This window comes from Piliocolobus tephrosceles, chromosome 15 (assembly GCF_002776525.5).
Source record: "Piliocolobus tephrosceles isolate RC106 chromosome 15, ASM277652v3, whole genome shotgun sequence".
Classification (NCBI taxonomy): Eukaryota; Metazoa; Chordata; class Mammalia; order Primates; family Cercopithecidae; genus Piliocolobus; species Piliocolobus tephrosceles.
In genome coordinates this window covers 26,436,718-26,454,373 of record NC_045448.1, presented here as the reverse complement: position 1 = coordinate 26,454,373, position 17,656 = coordinate 26,436,718, and the positions used below count along the sequence as shown (strand labels likewise).

The 17,656-nt window shown below is 37.0% G+C and overlaps 1 protein-coding gene across 1 annotated transcript in view; it reads right to left on the bottom strand.

Moving 5' to 3' along the window:
- Positions 1–944: 944 nt before the first annotated feature.
- The window catches only part of SELENOI (selenoprotein I), a 50,919-nt gene continuing 34,207 nt past the window's right edge, over positions 945–17,656 (bottom strand). Inside the window, exons 7-10 of the mRNA XM_023230013.1 lie at positions 13,582–13,630; positions 11,757–11,937; positions 10,358–10,540; positions 945–7,877 (exon numbers count right to left, since the gene is read on the bottom strand). Of these exons, the coding sequence (XP_023085781.1) occupies positions 7,812–7,877; positions 10,358–10,540; positions 11,757–11,937; positions 13,582–13,630 (479 nt within the window). The 3' untranslated portion in view covers positions 945–7,811. The remainder of the gene's footprint in view (positions 7,878–10,357; positions 10,541–11,756; positions 11,938–13,581; positions 13,631–17,656) is intronic.

The following is a 17,656-nucleotide window of genomic DNA, read 5'->3' as shown; positions in this document are numbered from 1 at the left end:
CTACCACAACCAAGAGCATGGGAGGGAAAGGGATTAAGAGAGAACAGCCTGGGTTAAAACATGGGGTGTTTTCTTCCTGTCTTCAAGCCTGTTACTGAAATTTTTTTTTTTTTTTTTGAGACAGTCTTGCTTTGTTGCCCAGGCTGAAGTACAGTGGCACGATCTCAGCTCACTGCAACCTCTGTCTCCCAGGTTCAAGCGATTCTCCTGCCTCAGCCTCCCGAGTAGCTGGGATTACAGGTGCGGGCCACCACGCCCGGCTAATTTTTTGTTATATTTAGTAGAGACGGGGTTTCACTGTTAGCCAGGATGGTCTCGATCTCCTGACCTCATGATCTACCCGTCTCGGCCTCCCAGAGTGCTGGGATTACAGGCGTGAGCCACTGCGCCTGGCCTGAAATTTTTTTTAAGTACCTACTGCCAGAGCTGAGAGATCGATATCAAAATGGGAAATATTCTCCTCAGAAGCAATGTCATGTAATGGGAGTTATAGTTTCTGTACTATAATTTAGATGTACTAAGTGTGGTCTAACAGGTTTTTATGGGATTCGTCTGGAAAATTAATACCATATGTTAACACTCTTTCTATGGGAAAATGCTTCTGAGGAAGAAACCACCTTACAAACTAATTCAGGTGTGACCCCATCATGATTAGACTATAGAGACTGCCACCAACCAGTTCTGGGTGAGTCAGGAGCAGTATACTATGAAAAGCTGTTACTGCCATCTGCCTCATATTCTGCCTTTTGAAACAAGTCACAGGATCACAAAATGCCCAGGAGCAAGTGGCTGATCTTTCTAAAAACAGAACAAAACCTTTTCAGTGTTTTGCTTTAAAATAACCAATGATTCCCTGAGACAAGTGGCTGAATATTAGTTTTCTCCCATAACTCCCTCCCCTTTTGCACCTACCAAGGAAAACAAAGAAGACAATCTGAAAACAATTAAAAGGATTTAAAAATTATTTACTTTTACTTTTATTACAATAAATAATTATCAATAATAGTAATAGAAGTAAACAGTTTTCAGTTAAAACCTACTGCATTACTTTGGGGTTTCACAGCAGCAGAAATAAACATAAATCCAGTGGAAAGGGCAAGGCTTCCAGAATCCAGTGACAAGAAACAGTCTGGATTATTTGGGCTAGCAATAGGAAACACTAATACAGATAATGCAAAAACAACGAAATGCATCGGCATACTCTATTTATACATCACATTATCTGACACTTCAAAATATTCCAGCTAAGTAATTTAAGCAAGCCATGAAGCTCTGTTTCCGCAAGTGTTAGAGTTCTCCCCCAGCAAGCCCGTGGCATAACTGCTCCCAGAGCCACCCTCTGGCCAGAAATGGGCCCTATCATGCAGACCTAGAAGCCTCCACCCTGGTGGAAGCAGCCATCTTTCTCAAAGCTCTTTCTGGCTCCCACAACCCATGGTTAAAGGAAAATGGGGAAGTGATATATTTAAAGGGCCTTTCTCGAGGACTGAGATGAACTGGAAGACAGACAGACTGTGGCTCCAGATCAGGAAGAGGCTTCAGAGTAAGGGCCACATGCAGATTAAGTCCACATTAAGAAACAATCTAATAAAGGCTGGCCATTTTGCTGATATTCAAGTGGACTGCATGTATGTATGAATATATCATACATACCTATGTAGAGAATATATGCATACATGTTAAATAGGCATATACACATATCACACCTAACCAGATAAAATAAATGGTACATACATTGCTACTATGAACACAGCAAGGCCCAGACGAATGACTAATATGTTCAATTAAACTACTTGAATTAAACTACTCTCCCTCTCCCCAAAATATTCTGCTTGCGGCAAACATATTCCAGTTGCTCAAGTGGTGTTGTTTCTAGGTTCCTGAGAAGGAATGGAATCGTCCTCTTGTTTTAGAACACTACAGAAAGCCAACTGCAACAGGACCAAGCTAAACAACTCATATATTTGATTTGGCCATGATTCCTGCCACCTATTCTTAGTGACAGGGCATGGAACCTTACTGAGAAAGATATCAATTTCTTTTTCTACAACTGGCTACAAATGTACCGTATTATGTTAGATGGAGGGGGACGCGGGGAAGGTGAGCAGCAGGGAGTTTACATGCTGGCAATTATTCATTGCCTTTCCCTTTACCCAGAGAAAATGCTATTTAAAAAAAAAAAAAAAATCCTGGAAATTTAGAGTTCAATAATGAATTTTGCTTTCTTGGCACATTTTTGAAACGATCATATCATTACACGTAGATAAGTCTTTATCTCCTGAATGCTCCTCTAGCAAGGCAAGTTATCTAAACAACAAAATAACCTACAAAAAAAGTTAATGTTGTGAGCAGTCTCAATTTGTAGTTATTAAACTCAAAGTCTAATGCTGAAAGACAACAGTAATTTAAACAGATTTATTTATTTTTATTATTATTATTTTTTGAGATGGAGTCTTGCTCTGTCACTCTGGCTGGAGTGCAGTGGCACGATCTCCGCTCACTGCAATCTCCATCTCCCAGGTTCAAGCAATTCTCCTGCCTCAGCCTCCCCAGTAACTGGGATTACAGGCACATGCCACCATGCCCAGCTAATTTTTTTGTATTTTTAGCAGTAACAGGGTTTCGCCATGTTGCCCAGGTTGGTCTCAAACTACTGGGCTCAAGCAATCCACGTGCCTTAGCTTCCCAAAGTGCTGGGATTACAGGTGTGAGCCACCGCACCTGCCCCAGATTTATAATGCTATTCACAGATCTTGCAGAATTATAACAGGCTCCTTCTACAACTTGGTTAGTGACATCAAGTACTAACTAAATATGTTCCAGGTCAAGAACTTACTTTTGATATATTCAAAAAGTGCTTGTCAAGAATATCAGAATCTAGAATTCATGGCAAATTGTGTATCTTTTAATAAAAACCTTAAAATAAATTATAACTGTAATTGCTACTCACAGAAACTGCTCAAGAGAAGATATTAGCCAAAGAGACATGAAATATCCACAGCATTTAGCTACTCCCTGCGTCTTCAGTACTGTCTCTAACTTCAATTGTAGTATCTGCTGCTGAAGAGAGCAATCTGCTTCCAATTTCAACATAGCATTAAGGTACTCTATAGTCATCATCCAATATACATGCTTTAAAAACAGCACTACTCTGATTTAGCCTGGCTTTCTAAGAATGATTCTCTAGAGAGAAAGACCATATGAATGATCTGTGGAAGACCAGAACAATCCTGCTGCGGTCCAAATGGATTTTCCTCGAGACAAGCCTTTGTTAAAATATTCTAAAATCAGTGTATATGGCACCTTCCAATTCTGGGAACCTGGCCTTTCTAAGCATATGCAATACAACCCCCTTGCTTAAGCTACCTGTGAGAGAGCTACAAATGGCAAAACTTCTTTTGCTACTCTAAATATTAATGCATTAAAAGATCTGTCTAGATAGGGAGCAGATCCCTGCTTTAAAAAAAAAGGATAGATTATTATCTCTTGCATATTTGTTTACTAAAGAGCAAAGCATATTACTAGCATGCAGGCTTAAAAAGTTACATTTATTCTGCACTGAAGAAACACTGGAAATGAACAGCCAACAAATCCAGTTCCCCACAACTCCATGCAAGGAAGAAGCATATCACCACTTTCTCTGGAAAAGTTAGACAACCATGATTAACCATACACCCTACAATAACTGCCTGCCAATGTCAGTCATTTGTAGCACTGTCAAACATAAAAACTAAAATATGCAAATCACATGGGTTACATAATCAATAAAGGAAAATCAGAAATTTACTTAAGCTTCCTAAAATGCCCAGAGCATCATACGTTCAAGTTTCAGAGATTTAACACCGTTTTACTTTTAAAACTGTCACTTTAAATGTACATGTCAAAGTGCTTCAAATGTAGCATACTAGTTAAAATTCTTCCTGGAAGGTTCTAGTGCTGGCAGCTAACTTACTCAAGTTATTCACCCACAGGGTGTTCAAGAAAGGGCATGCTGCCTTACAAAGACACCTCAATGGGACACAGAAAATTCTGGTCTGACTTCACAAATTTTCTATAGGGTACTTAAATCCAGAACTGAGGTCAAGATAAGGCCACTCTGAACACAGGCATCAACACAACCAAAGATTTTTGTATCTGGTTTTGGCTCTTTGGGGATCCAAAGTCAAAAGTTCCAGCTCATCAAGCTTACTTTGTTCCCTCTGGCACATTCCCAGTCCTTGACTAGTCAAGAGATCTAAGGCAATCAAGGAGGTCTGAATGTGGCAACATCTAGCGGCAACAAGGCAAGACCTGAGTGGGCAGCCTCTCTCCTAGGTGGTGGGTAGTTAAGAGGAAACCCAGGTGAAAAACGAAGAGGAAGAATTACAAATAGGCTTCTATATAAAATATAAAGGGGAAAAGTGCCTCTGACTCAAACACCTTCAGATTATCTTTTTATTCTTCATAGGTCATAGAGTCAAAGTCTGTTATGGAAGCAAGGTACATTCCAAATGCATTTTGACTGACTACAAAAATAAACTAGTTCTTTGAAAACCACACTTAGGAAACTTTCAAATTCATAGGATATTTCAAATTCACAGGACGTTAAAGTCCCTTCTTCCCTTTAAAGTGGAAACTACGCCTGCTTTTTCCTTTGTATATTCTCCCAAAGCTCAGGCTCCAGGTCATAATCAATACTCTTTTGGTACCTATTTAGAATTCGGGTAACTCTAGACATACACTCCCCTCCTCTCAGTGCCTCTATATTAGAATAAATAACATGATGGTATTAGTACTATAACATCCTAACCACAATCAGCATTTAGCTTTGTTTTCAAAATTAGAATTAAAAGTATTTCAATAATGACATTAAAATGACGAGGAATATTTAGCTTTTTATTTGGAAGTTATTCACTCTATTACCCTTAAGACTAAAATCCATAAACTCTATCAATTACCTATTTGTGGAAGAATGACATTGTAAACCGTGGCAATGTCAAACTGTGTACTGCACGAAAAGCATGGATAATATTAAAGGATCACAAAAGGCAGCATTAGCATTCTCTATCCAGGTATTATTTAATCTTTTTATTCCATGCCCCCCTCAAACATAGGAGAATTATTATCTGATAAGCCTGAAAGGACTTTTTTTAATACCATAACCTAAAAAGACACTTCTTACAGGTATATGCAACTTTGGTCAGCAGAAAACACAACACGACCCTCTGGCCTAGCTAAGGCACTCTATTCTGAAAGTACAGAAAACATGCACGTATGCTCCTTATTATGGCATTGCTCCCCAAAAGGCAGCTCACACTGTATGCTGGGGAGAAAGACTGGGACATGAAGTCACCCACAATATCATGCATAAGCCTGAGAGACCTTTCATACTTTGGAAATGTTGTAGTAATTGGCATGACATAAATGCACACAGCTATCTGTAATGAAGTCCTGCTTCAGCTGCTATATCTCTAGACAACAAATGGCAGCTCTCAAGATGCACTTTCAAGAGTGGCAGACTAAAACAAGAAAAAGAGTCCGCAGTACACTAAAGATTCACAAGTATCCCGAAACAGTGAATTGCTCAATTTCACTTTCCCCTTGTTGACAGCCACTTTTCTTTCATCGAACAATGTCAATAAAACTGACTATGGCATCATTCTTTACCACCATAGGGAAACAAGTCATACAGTACGGCACAAAACAATTTTCAAATAAATTTGATACAACCAAAAGAGGGCAGAAACACACTTTTGAAATAAAAGGGCCCCCAAACTATAGAACGTGACCTTAATGCCAGAAGTAAAGGGTATTTTTACTATACTGTACAAGGTCAAGAAAGCCTGTGGTCCAAATCTGTCATTTTATAAATATTTATCAGTTCTTTTCTTATATAATACAGATTAATCTCATTCTTGTGTATAAGGTCAACAAAATGGTAAAATAGTTAGCTTAGAAATCTTAAAACAAAGCTTTTCCCCTACCCACAATTAACACTTTATTCAGTTCAATTTTACAGATAACAAAGAACAAGGTATACAAAAAATAGTTATCGTCACTTAATTGGTTAATTCTCTGACTTCCATGATGGCAATTAACAAACATGGGATCATTATCTGCATTTTTCTGCATCCATTTCTCATCTATTTCCAACGTTCATCTGTGTCTCAGAGAAAGTCACCAAATACACCTCAATCTTTACAATTTTTTAAAATGAGTATAGAACCATGAGCCAGTGCCGTGACTCATTTCTAATAACTTGAAGGACAATGATTGGAATTTATAAATTTTAAAAATGAAACATCAATTGCAGTTATTTTTTACAAAGCAGCAGACTGAAATTCAACAAAGAAATACACTATAATTAAATTTAACAATGGTCACATTCATAAATAGTTATGAATTTAATTACATATCAACACAGTGGTGCCTATGTTATCCAAGTGCAGCCTGTCCAAAAAAAGGAGGTTTAAGATACACTCTTCATTCAAGCACAAACTTCATTCAGTGAAAAATAAAATAAAATCAGCAAGTAAATTTCACCACCACCAAATTAAATGAAGACAAGTAAAAAAGAAACAGAATATCCACATCATGAAAAAATATGGTCTACACAACAACCACACCAAAATTAAAAGGATTTTTATGTTTGTCAGTAAACCTCAGAAATTACTCCAAGTCACAGTAACACTAAAGCGGGCATGTACTCAGTAAGGCATATGTATCAAAAGTTTTCAAGTGGGGAAATGGACAAGCTGGGGAAGTCAGAATTTCTCTCTGTTTTATCTTGTATGAAATAAAAAACACAGCACCCTACCCTGAAAAAAGAGAGAGGGGAAGGACAGACAGACAGACAAAGTGAATCAAAAAATTAATTTTGGTCATAGAGAGGTTCATGAAATTCCTAACTCCAATTTATATTTATCTTACAAGGTACTTTTATCTGCATTCCTCACAAGTCATTATCATAAGACTGGGACTGTCACATGCATTCCTACAATCAGAGCTCACAGGCACCAAATCTCAGGAACCTGCAGCTGAAGGGGGGAAAATGCCACATCTAAACAATGAACCATCCCAATGGGTGAGCTATAATTACAACCCATTCTCAAATTTTCAACTGATTATTTCTCTTTAGGAGAAAATTAAGCCATTTATCAAGATCTGTTCCATAATAAAGAGAGCTAGAATACTAGAGAATCTAAATATATATTAGCTAAATGTGTTAGTTCTCTTACCATTTGAGGACAAAAGCCATTTTCAGGGGAAAGAGAAACCAGTATTTGGCAACTGTCTATTGTTTGGTAATCACTGGCATCTCTTGGTGAAGGTGACTTATTTTTATCCTTTCCCTATACTAGATTTGGACTATTGCTACTCCCACTATTACAAAGTACCAAATATGAAAACACACTATGGTTTTCTGAGTGTTATCAGTGATCTGAAACCAATTTTGGTATTTAAAAAAACAAAAAAAAAAAACAAAAAACAAAGCATTTTTAACCCTGCATGAATCACAACATTGTAAACTCATGAAGTCAGAACCACTAGGAACATTTTGCTGGTCTAACATACATTCTGCTCAACCAAAATGTCACATAGTTTTATAAAAAATAAAATAGGCTGAGAGTTAGTAGGTCCAAAATTTCACAAGTTCAGATTACATGTATCATTCCTGCTGTCCAAGTATCATACTGAGATCCCATATCTGTCAAGCAGATCAGTCTAGTTCAATGGTGATGGAGGAAATATTTACAAGCATTTATTTACAGTACTTCTTTCTGCCCAAAGAAAGATTATTACAGGCCAATATTCTTTTCTTCCATTCCTAGTCAATCTGAGTTTGGTTTCCTCAATGAGAAGGGGTAAATCTGAAAATGGCTGCTCAGCTGCTTTACCTATGAAAAATCAGAACATGAGACAGTGACAAATACGTACCTTATTGTGTTTTTAAAAGCACACAGAATTTACCCTAGAGATAACAATTTATTGACATGGCAAAAATTATGAGAAATACTGAAAAGGTTTTTCTGGATTAGGACAGCTATAGAGCTAGACAGCTAAATGGGAGTACTAGAACTACCCTGGGAAAGTTTGGACTTGGAACTAAAATCTAGACTTCAGAACCCTCCAGAGCACTCAAATTCACATCCAAATCTGAAAAACTAGAGGATTAGTTGACATGTAGTATCTAGATCAAGTAATACTATTTATAGTTAGACTCAATATTCAGCTTGCTAAACATTTCTAAGTAATCACTCCTAATCCCAATGAAATAGTAGAAAACTAGATCTATGAATTTGGAGAGGCTTTATTAGTTAGGGTATCTCTAGTGGGAAGGCAAGAGCTTAAAGGCCAGGGAGTGTATGTCATTTACTTGATACCTATTATTTACATTTCAGTAAGGTGAATGTTTTGTGTGGCCTAGCAAGTTTTAACTTCTAGCCAGAAGTTGTAGACGTGGTAAAAAAACACAAAGACAGACAAAAAAGATGATCCTAAGTTGTTTTCCAGTTAGCCTCTTATTTATTTTCCAGGTTTTTAACAATGAAAATGTAGTACCTTTGTAATTTAAAGAAAAGCGTATTTTGGTTTGGTTTGGCATGTTTGTAGCTTTCTAAAGATATGCTTCTAAAAGGCTATAGTAAATGAAAACAATTTAAAAAGACACTGGCAAATGGATATTCTATGCCATGCATATACTGATGAAATATCAGGAAAAAGGCCCAAGAGTGTTGCTATAAGGCATATAAGGTTACATTTGTAAAAATAAAAACAAAAATAATTATGTCTTATATCACAATTCATCACAGCTTTTTTCTCCTTAACAATTGTATCTAGTTTGTTCTAACAAATGAGGGCAACTTTGTAGAGAAACACTAAGGGAAGAAAGCCCAAGTTTAGCAACATATGCAAGGTATAAAGTTGTTATCAAGCGTGATAGCTGCCTCTCCCACTTAAAAACTGTGTATAAAAATACAGAAGATATTTTGTTTCTCAAATGGATTTATAGCAGGGTTCCTTTCAAAACAAGCACATCAAATAGAAGTGTTTGAAGAGTCATAAAAGTGTGAATACCCTGTCACAACCCCATTCCTATGAAATTATCCTCGGAAAATAAAGTAAATGAAACAAAAATATTCCAGATTGTTTACGCCAACATTTTTTTCTTTCTTTCTTTCTTTTTATTTATTTATTTATTTTTTATTGATTTTTTTTTTTTTTTTTGAGACAGGGTCTCACTTTGTCACCCAGCCTGGAGCACAGTGGCACCATCTCAGCTCACTGCAGCCCTGACCTCCTGGGCTCCAGTGATCCTCCCACCTCAGCCCTCCAAGTAGCTGGGACTACAGGCCTGTACCACCACACCCGGCTAAGTTTTTTGTATTTTTTGTAGAGACAGGGTGTTGCAATGTTAGCCAGGGTGGTCTCGAACTCCTGAGCTCAAGCGATCCACCCGCCTCAGCCTCCCAAAGTGCTAGGATTACAGGCATGAGCCACCACACCCAGCCTAGGGCAATATTTCTAATGGTGAAAATCTGGAAACAACCTAAATGATTAACTGTGCTGTGCAGGGTCATTATTAAGTAATCTCCTTGGTGGAATATTGCACAGCCTATGTTAAAATATGTAAAATAATTAGAAAAGAATGTTAAGTGAAAGAAAAACCACATGGTTCTGTTTGATTTCATTATATCTGTATTCGTCCATTCTCCTAAAATTAGTTTTAGAAGAAAATATCAAGCTTACAAAACATTTCTTAAAATCTCTTTTCTTCTATATTCCCCCTTATTTATTAATTTTGCTGATGAGGGCTCAAGAATAACATACATGAAGTAAAACCTCAAATAACGCAAAAGTCTTCCTTCAGTTTGAAATTCTAATCTCTCTCACCACAATTGCTGCAAACTGGGCAGTGGGAGGGAAAACACACTACACAACCAATTATAGTTTCTTTCCAAATGTTGTTAATGAACAATAAAAATGCCCCTAAAGCTAAAGAAGCAAGTGAAGAAATCGATAATCAACAAATGTGATTATCTGATCCCATATAACTAAAGGCTCAAACAGTTTACAATTCTACTCACCAAGAAAATGGCTTATACATACCCACTTACAATAGGAACTAATTCCTCACAATAATTATCCAGCCTTAAAATCATTTGTAATTACAGTAATATACTCATTACAGAAACAACATCTGAAATTAAACATCTGGATATTATCCAAAATTTAGAGAATATCCCAAAACCCTTACAGCTACTATAATAAGCTACTTTCTTTTTAAAATTTTCCATTGCCTCCTTTCTACTTGGAGGCATTTATTGGTTCCATTTATAAGACCCAAATTGAGCCAATTTTGCTGTAGATTACTCACCACTTGTACTCCATAATGGATGTGGGCCAGAGTAAAAGCCGTTGTTAATGTATACAGGAGAATGCTCTCAACGTAAGAGGCTACTCCTAGGTTTACCACTAAGACAACCAAGAAGAGAGGAACCAGCAACCAATTCAAAGTTGGACACCGGGTACTACTCATTTGGCAAACAATCAGCTGACACTGGACGTTAGTTTAAAAAAATAAGAGAGAAAAAAAGAAAAATTTCATTAGCAAAACACTTCCAAAACTAGTCATTCCAACATTTGAAAAGCATTTAAGTACCTGAACCAACACACTTACATTATCTAAGTTCAGAAGTTCTCATGCTTAGGGGCCCGACTGGACCCCTGGCCCTGCCCAAAAACCCATGCACCCTCACAGTGTGTGTCAGAAGAGGCTTGAAGATAACTGAATAAGGATGCTATAGAAGGCATTCTTTCACTGGGCAACAGTTTGAATAAAAGAAATTTCTCTCAATTTTAAGACTCTATGATATGTAAAAAAAAAAAAAAAAAAAATTCAAAATAGCCTCCCACACCCCCACACAATTAAGTTTCTTTATAGCAATGATGAAGAAGTGCTACCTCCAGTTAAGTCCCGTTGCCATAATTAATATCTCAAAACCTCTTTGGCTTCTTTATTTTTGAAGAGCTTACTTATTATAATTCTTTCAGAGATACTTTTTATACAATGCATTAGTGTTTTTAGATGTTTAAACCCTATAAAGTCAGCAGGACTTGGGATATTACACACGTTACAAACATGGAAACATAAGATGAGTAGCTAAGTTACAAAATAAAAATAAAAACTTCTAAGGAACTGGCCTGAGCTAGAACACAGACCTTCTGGCTTTCAGGACTATCAGGGTCTTTTCTCAACTCCTGATCTCTGCTTCCTGTCTGCTCTCTTGCACAGTCCAGCATGGAAAGGAATTTATAAAAATATGTTATTACAAAGTTTTAAATTCCACGTTCCTAATCTTAAAATCAGCTGATTTTTAAAGTGTGTGTTTTCTCTTTCTCAAAAATCTCTTCCAAGCTTCCTAAAATAATCATTTAAGTCTACAGCCATTTCAGTCATACTGGTAATATATTTAGAGTCTAAAGGGAATCTATAAATTTTTTCCATGAATTCTTCAGCAGGCAACCAAAATAAAAAATTCAAGTGTGCCACAGTTCCAAAATACTACTGTAGTCTCCAATCCTATTGGTTTCAAAGGGCAAAACAAAAAAATTTTCAGCATTTCAGTTTCTGAGGTTACTATTCTTTCAAATTTCTGAAATAAAAATCTTTAAATTAAAATCTGTTTATTCTAATATTAAAGATTTTTCAAATTATCAAATTCTGTCATACATTCCTAATATATATTATGATTTTTAAAAGAAAAAAAACTTACTGTGCTGTTGGCAAAGGCTGTTCCAACCATAAAGTAGAATACTCTAGGATGTAGCTCTAAAATATCTGAAGGTGACCAAAGGATCCACGCTGTAGACAAAATGAATAGCAAGCATGGAGAAAATAAGGGAACCACAGCTTCATAGACTGAATTGTGTTTCAAGGTGTTATTTTTATAGCTTCTGGAAAAAAAAAAAAAAAGTAATACTAAAAAATTAAGTAATATAAAGAACATTATTACATATAAATTATACAGTACTTGTACTGTAGTTTATAGTTTTCTTATTTATACACTTATTTTATACTCACAATAATCTTGTGGCATAGACAGAACCAACATCATTAATCCCATTTTACAGACAGGCTAAGTGAGGATAAGAGAATTTAAATTTACAAAACTTGCTACCAAGTGGCAGGGCCAGGGTTAGAACTGAAATCTTCTGACCTCTAATCCCATTTCTTTCTCTTTAAACCAAACTATCAACTGCTATGCTAAGAATATAAAGATGAATAAAATTTGGACTTTGTTCTATGAGATATTCTAATGGGGGAAATAAGATGAACATAAAATATTAAAAGAGTACCTCAAAGTGCAGCTTTGACACAAAGTGATAGAGAGCTTAGAGTGAGACAGAGCTCACATGAAAGACTCTGAGGTGCAACTGGCATACCACATCTCAGTGTCTCTAAGCACACAGGAGGTTATACAATACATGTCTGCTCAGCTGAAGAGAGCTCCAAATTCCAGTCCTGCTTCCACCACTGATGACACGACCTTGGGCAATATGTTGCCCAGTCAGAGCCTGGCTGTTATAAAATGAGGAGAAAATGTAGAGAAATAATCTCTACATCCTTCAGAGCTTTAAACTGTATGGCTTCTATAAATGACTGCCAGCTCCAATAAATGAAGAAGTTTAATAGAGCTTGGTTTAACGTAAATAAGATTCTGCTACACAGATTTCAGAACTAAAGGACGAAGTGGGAAGTTTAAGAAAATGTTTCAACCAGAAGAAAAAGGAGCAAAGGAAACAGTGGGAGCAAAATTACTAAGGAAGGAAAGAGCAAAATATATTCAGGACACAATAGGCAAATTCAGTGTGGCTGAGCAAAAGTGGAGAAGCACATAGATCAGAGAAATGAAACTCCACCTGAGCAACTCCCTTCTCCCCACAACCCACATGGGAAGTTCTGTAGAAGGGCTATTTAAGACAAGTCAGCACAGGTCCAGTTTGGTCCTAAACTATAAACATTCAGAATTTTTATGATCTTGCTAAAAATTTTTTTTTTTTTTTTTTTTTTTTTTGAGACAGAGTCTTGCTCTGTCGCCCGGGCTGGAGTGCAGTGCATGCCCTTGGCTCACTGCAACCTCCGCCTCCCAGGTTCAAGCAATTCTCCTGCTTCAGCCTCCTGAGTAGCTGGCATTACAGGCACACGCCACCACACACGGCTAATTTTTATATTTTTAGTAGAGACAGGTTTCACCATGTTGGTCAGGCTGGTCTCAAACCTGACCTCATGATCCGCCCGCCTCAGCCTCCCAAAGTGTTGGGATTATAGGTGTGAGCCACCATGCCTGGCCTCATTAGAAGACTATTTGATTAGTCCAAAACCATAACAAAAGAACTAGTAGTTTTGTGCTGTGTTTGAAATGACTACATTACCCACCACAGACACCCCAAACTATCCTACCCCATTCTAGACTTAAAATATAGGTTTTGTGACCTTTTCAAAATGTCCCGATTCCAAAAGGAAAATAGATCCCTAAGTTCAGCTAACAACTGCTAAAACTTCATATTTCTTGTCCATTTAAAAAATAAAATACTTACCTGAAAAAGTTTAGTAAACTCATTGGAAGAGTCACACATAACGCACAACCTAAAGGGAATAATTATTCAATTATTATGCTTATTCAAGAGTGATTATTACATTATCACTGAATCATGCAAAACAAATTTTTAGACCCCAAACATTTCAGGTTCAAGTTTACTTCTGTAATAAAATTAAATACATTTATAAACAACATTTACAACAGGAAGAGTGGCAGTACAATTTGGTGATTCAGAGGGCAGACTCGAAGAGCCAGCTGGGCCTCAATTTCAGCTGTACCATGAACTGATCATGGGACTTCAGGCAAGTTGGTGTTTTACTGCCTCAGTTTCCTTATTTATAAAATAGAGATAACAGTTGTAGCAACCCCACAGAGCTTTGAGAAGTGAATGAGTTATGACATGTTAAGATACCTGGAATGGTATGGTATGGGGTACCAAAACTGCACAGTAAGCATGAGCTACTCAAAGGGAGAATCCTGTTGCTTCACATTTATTTTTTACTTTCCTAGTTTTTTTTTTTTTTTTTTTTGGAAACAGGGTCTGGGTATATTCCAGGCTGGTCACGAACTCCTGGGTCAAGCAATCCTCCTACATCAGGCTTCTGAGCAGCTGAGACTACAAGCATGAGCCACCGCACCCAGTCTTCCTAGCATTTTCAATTTCTCCCCCTAGCTACTTCCATCTGCACACTGGTTCTCTTCCCACAAACTTTAAAACAAAGATGGCCTTCCCAAGAAACCCTCCCATTGATTCTACTGTCCTCACTATCTACTATCTTCTTCTGCTTTGTCTTATCATTTGCTAAACTTTTCAGTTGTCCTCAATTTCTTAGAACTTTTTTATTCACTGTGTTCCAACTTTGCAGAAATTATACTCTTGAAATTTACCAAGCTTTCCTAATGTTCAAATTCAGTGTCGTTTTTTCATTCCTGACTCCTAAGTGAAATGCCTTGGTTGACTATCCACTAAACTGAAATTCTTTCCTCCCTTTGCCTTTGTGATGCCATTCTCCCTATGTTTCTACCAGCCATCTCACCATTTCATTCTGTATCCTTTGTTGGCAATTCTACTTCCTGCATATTACTTCTGGGTGCCCCACTGTACTTGTACTCTCTCTCTCTCTCTCTCTGAGAATCTTTTTTTTTTTTTTTTTTTATGAGACGGAGTCTGGCTCTGTCGCCCAGGCTGGAGTGTGGTGGCCGGATCTCAGCTCACTGCAAGCTCCACCTCCCAGGTTTACGCCATTCTCCTGCCTCCGCCTCCCAAGTAGCTGGGACTACAGGCGCCCGCCTCGTCGCCCGGCTAGTTTTTTGTATTCTTTAGTAGAGATGGGGTTTCACCGTATTAGCCAGGGTGGTCTGGATCTCCTGACCTTGAGATCCGCCCGTCTCGGCCTCCCAAAGGGCTAGGATTACAGGCTTGAGCCACCGCGCCCGGCCAAGAATCTTCTTTTAAAGCTCAATTACAAGCTTACAAAAGATGATTGCAAAATCTAGTTACGGACTCTTGGGCAAACTCTAACAATCTGAACTTCAGATTCCAGTTGTACAATGGGGATGGGTTGAACTATTTTCTAGTGTCCCTTACATCTTTAAAATTCTTTGATCCTATGATCTATAGTGATATAAGTTCCTAGTTATTTTCTCTCTCAAACTCCGAATCAATGTATCTGGCAAGCTGCTGGGCACTTCATTTGGATGTTCCATTGTCATGCAACATATTAGCCCCAGTTTGTCTATTCCAGTTACCTGGTGACTCTACTTGGTTTGAGGGTCAATGCAGCTATGGCCTTAAAGATTTCTTAAAGGTAGAAAACATTCCTTCTAAACAATTCCTAAGACATTTGGCTTAATCTTATCTTAAAACCCAACAGAAATCTTATCTCTAAAAAAGAAGTACTCTGCTACTTCCAAGCCCAAGTAGAACAAAGTTCCCCAAATTAGACGAACTTAGAGGGAAAGGAAAGAGAAGACCACCTGAGGTCCTCAGTGTTCTCAGAAATTTTTAGCAGCTTACTCCATGTAAAGCTGGGAAGCACTGGAGGGAAGCCAAGGCTAAATGAATTAATGCAGAATTACTCGTAGCTCTGAGGTGTCAGAAATAGGCTGAGACAAACTAGCAAAAGATTTGCCACCAAGAGTAATTTTAGTTTTAAAAATATTGAAATAACTATCTCCAGTATAGTGAGCATGCAGAAAGCCAGGGCTCTATACAGGTTGCCAGAGAAAGGCTGCATCTTTTGTTTCTTCTCTTTAGTACTTAATATACTTTTCTGTAACGAGTACTTAATTGTTAAATACTTGTCTATGAAGCTCTAAGTTTCAAGTAGAGAACAGTGATAGAGACCATACATATGCAGACCTGCTTTTCATCTTGCCACAAGTGAAGGCCCAGACTTCATAACATAGGAAACTTAACAGCTAGAGAAAAATCAGAGTAGAATTTGTTTTAAAAAAAAAAAAAAAAAAAAAAAGGACCAAGTTGAATGAGATATAATCCAAGGATACCAAGGTTAGCATGGTCATAAAAAATATTTTCGTTCCTTACATTTCCAGTTTATTTATTAAGTAGGTACTTCAATTAAAACCACCAAGACTAAAAGTACCTTAAGAAAAATTAAAAAGAGAAACAATAATGGGGAAAACTATAATCTATATTAAAGGATTAATATACCTAATACATGAAGAGTTTCTAAAAATAAAGGAAATGGCCAATAACCCTATAGAAAAAAAAAAAAAAACCTGCTTGAGCGATGTAAAATTTACAGAAAAAGACATACAAATGGCTCTTAAACCTAGAAAAGCTCATTCATAGTAAGAGAAAGGCAAATTCTGCTTCTAGGGACCTCTTCCTCAACACCCTGGCAAAAACACGAAAAGACTGACATACAAGACTATTCACTGCAGCAATTTGTACTACAGCAAAAACTGGAACTAACCCAAATGTCTATTGATAGGGGGATGGTTAGACACACTATGGTACATCCACACAGTGAAGTGCCAGGTAGCTGTAAGAGGACTGAGGAGGATTCTTATAGACCACTATGGAGTGATCGCTAGGATATACAATTAAGCAAGGGGGCCAGGAAAAAAGGCACAGTATATAGTATGGTACATATAGAATGGAATGCTACCATGTATCTATGAAAGTGGGTGATAAAATGAAACACAAATATTTACTTATAATAAGAAAGAAACAATGAGGAAAGAAAGGATTGGGTAGCAATAGAAGCTAGACTTCTTTGAATATACCTCGTTCTGTAAATTTGACTTTGTTATCACAAATATTTTACATAATTATAAAGGAAAAATGAATTTTAAAAGAAAAAGTAATTTTTAAAGTAAAACAAAAAAAACCTAGATGTATAAATCCACAGCTGGTGGCATAACCACAGAGTGGTGACTTTAAAATATAGTAAACTGACTGGACACACCTAGTGGGACAAGTCACAAGGACAAATAAAACTGCAAAATAAACAAAATCTTAATTTTCAGTTTTCCTCTGTTTGCTGATTTAGGTACTGTTTTATGAGACTGTTGTACTTCACGGAATAAAGCAAGTGAGTATTCTGTGTCACTGAAAACCAAGGATTTTGTCGTAAGTTTAAAGGAAATAAAAATGTAAGATCAATGAGGTTAAGTAAAAATTCTGTACTATCAAATTTGCTTTCAAATTATCAGTATGTATTTATGAGGTATTTTACCATAAAACTAAAAACTTTATTTCCTTACCTATCCATTGAATGAATGAATTCCTAAGTCATGATAATCAATGTCTGTTAATATAATTAGGTGAAGTTTAACCCTTAATAGTTTAAGGTAGCAGGTTAAAATATATACATATATATACGTACGGTAAAGTGATGATGCAAACTTTGTAGCAGATGGAACAGACATACAAAACCTAAACTCGCTACCTGCCTCCTAATGTGATGCAATAGAAAGACCACTACTTAATAAGTATTGTTCTCCAGCACGCCCCCGACCCCCAAAATTAAACCTGTATCAAACTAAGCTCACAGATCTAACTATCGTTTACAGGAAAAGTGAGGGGTAGAGGAACATGTTAAACA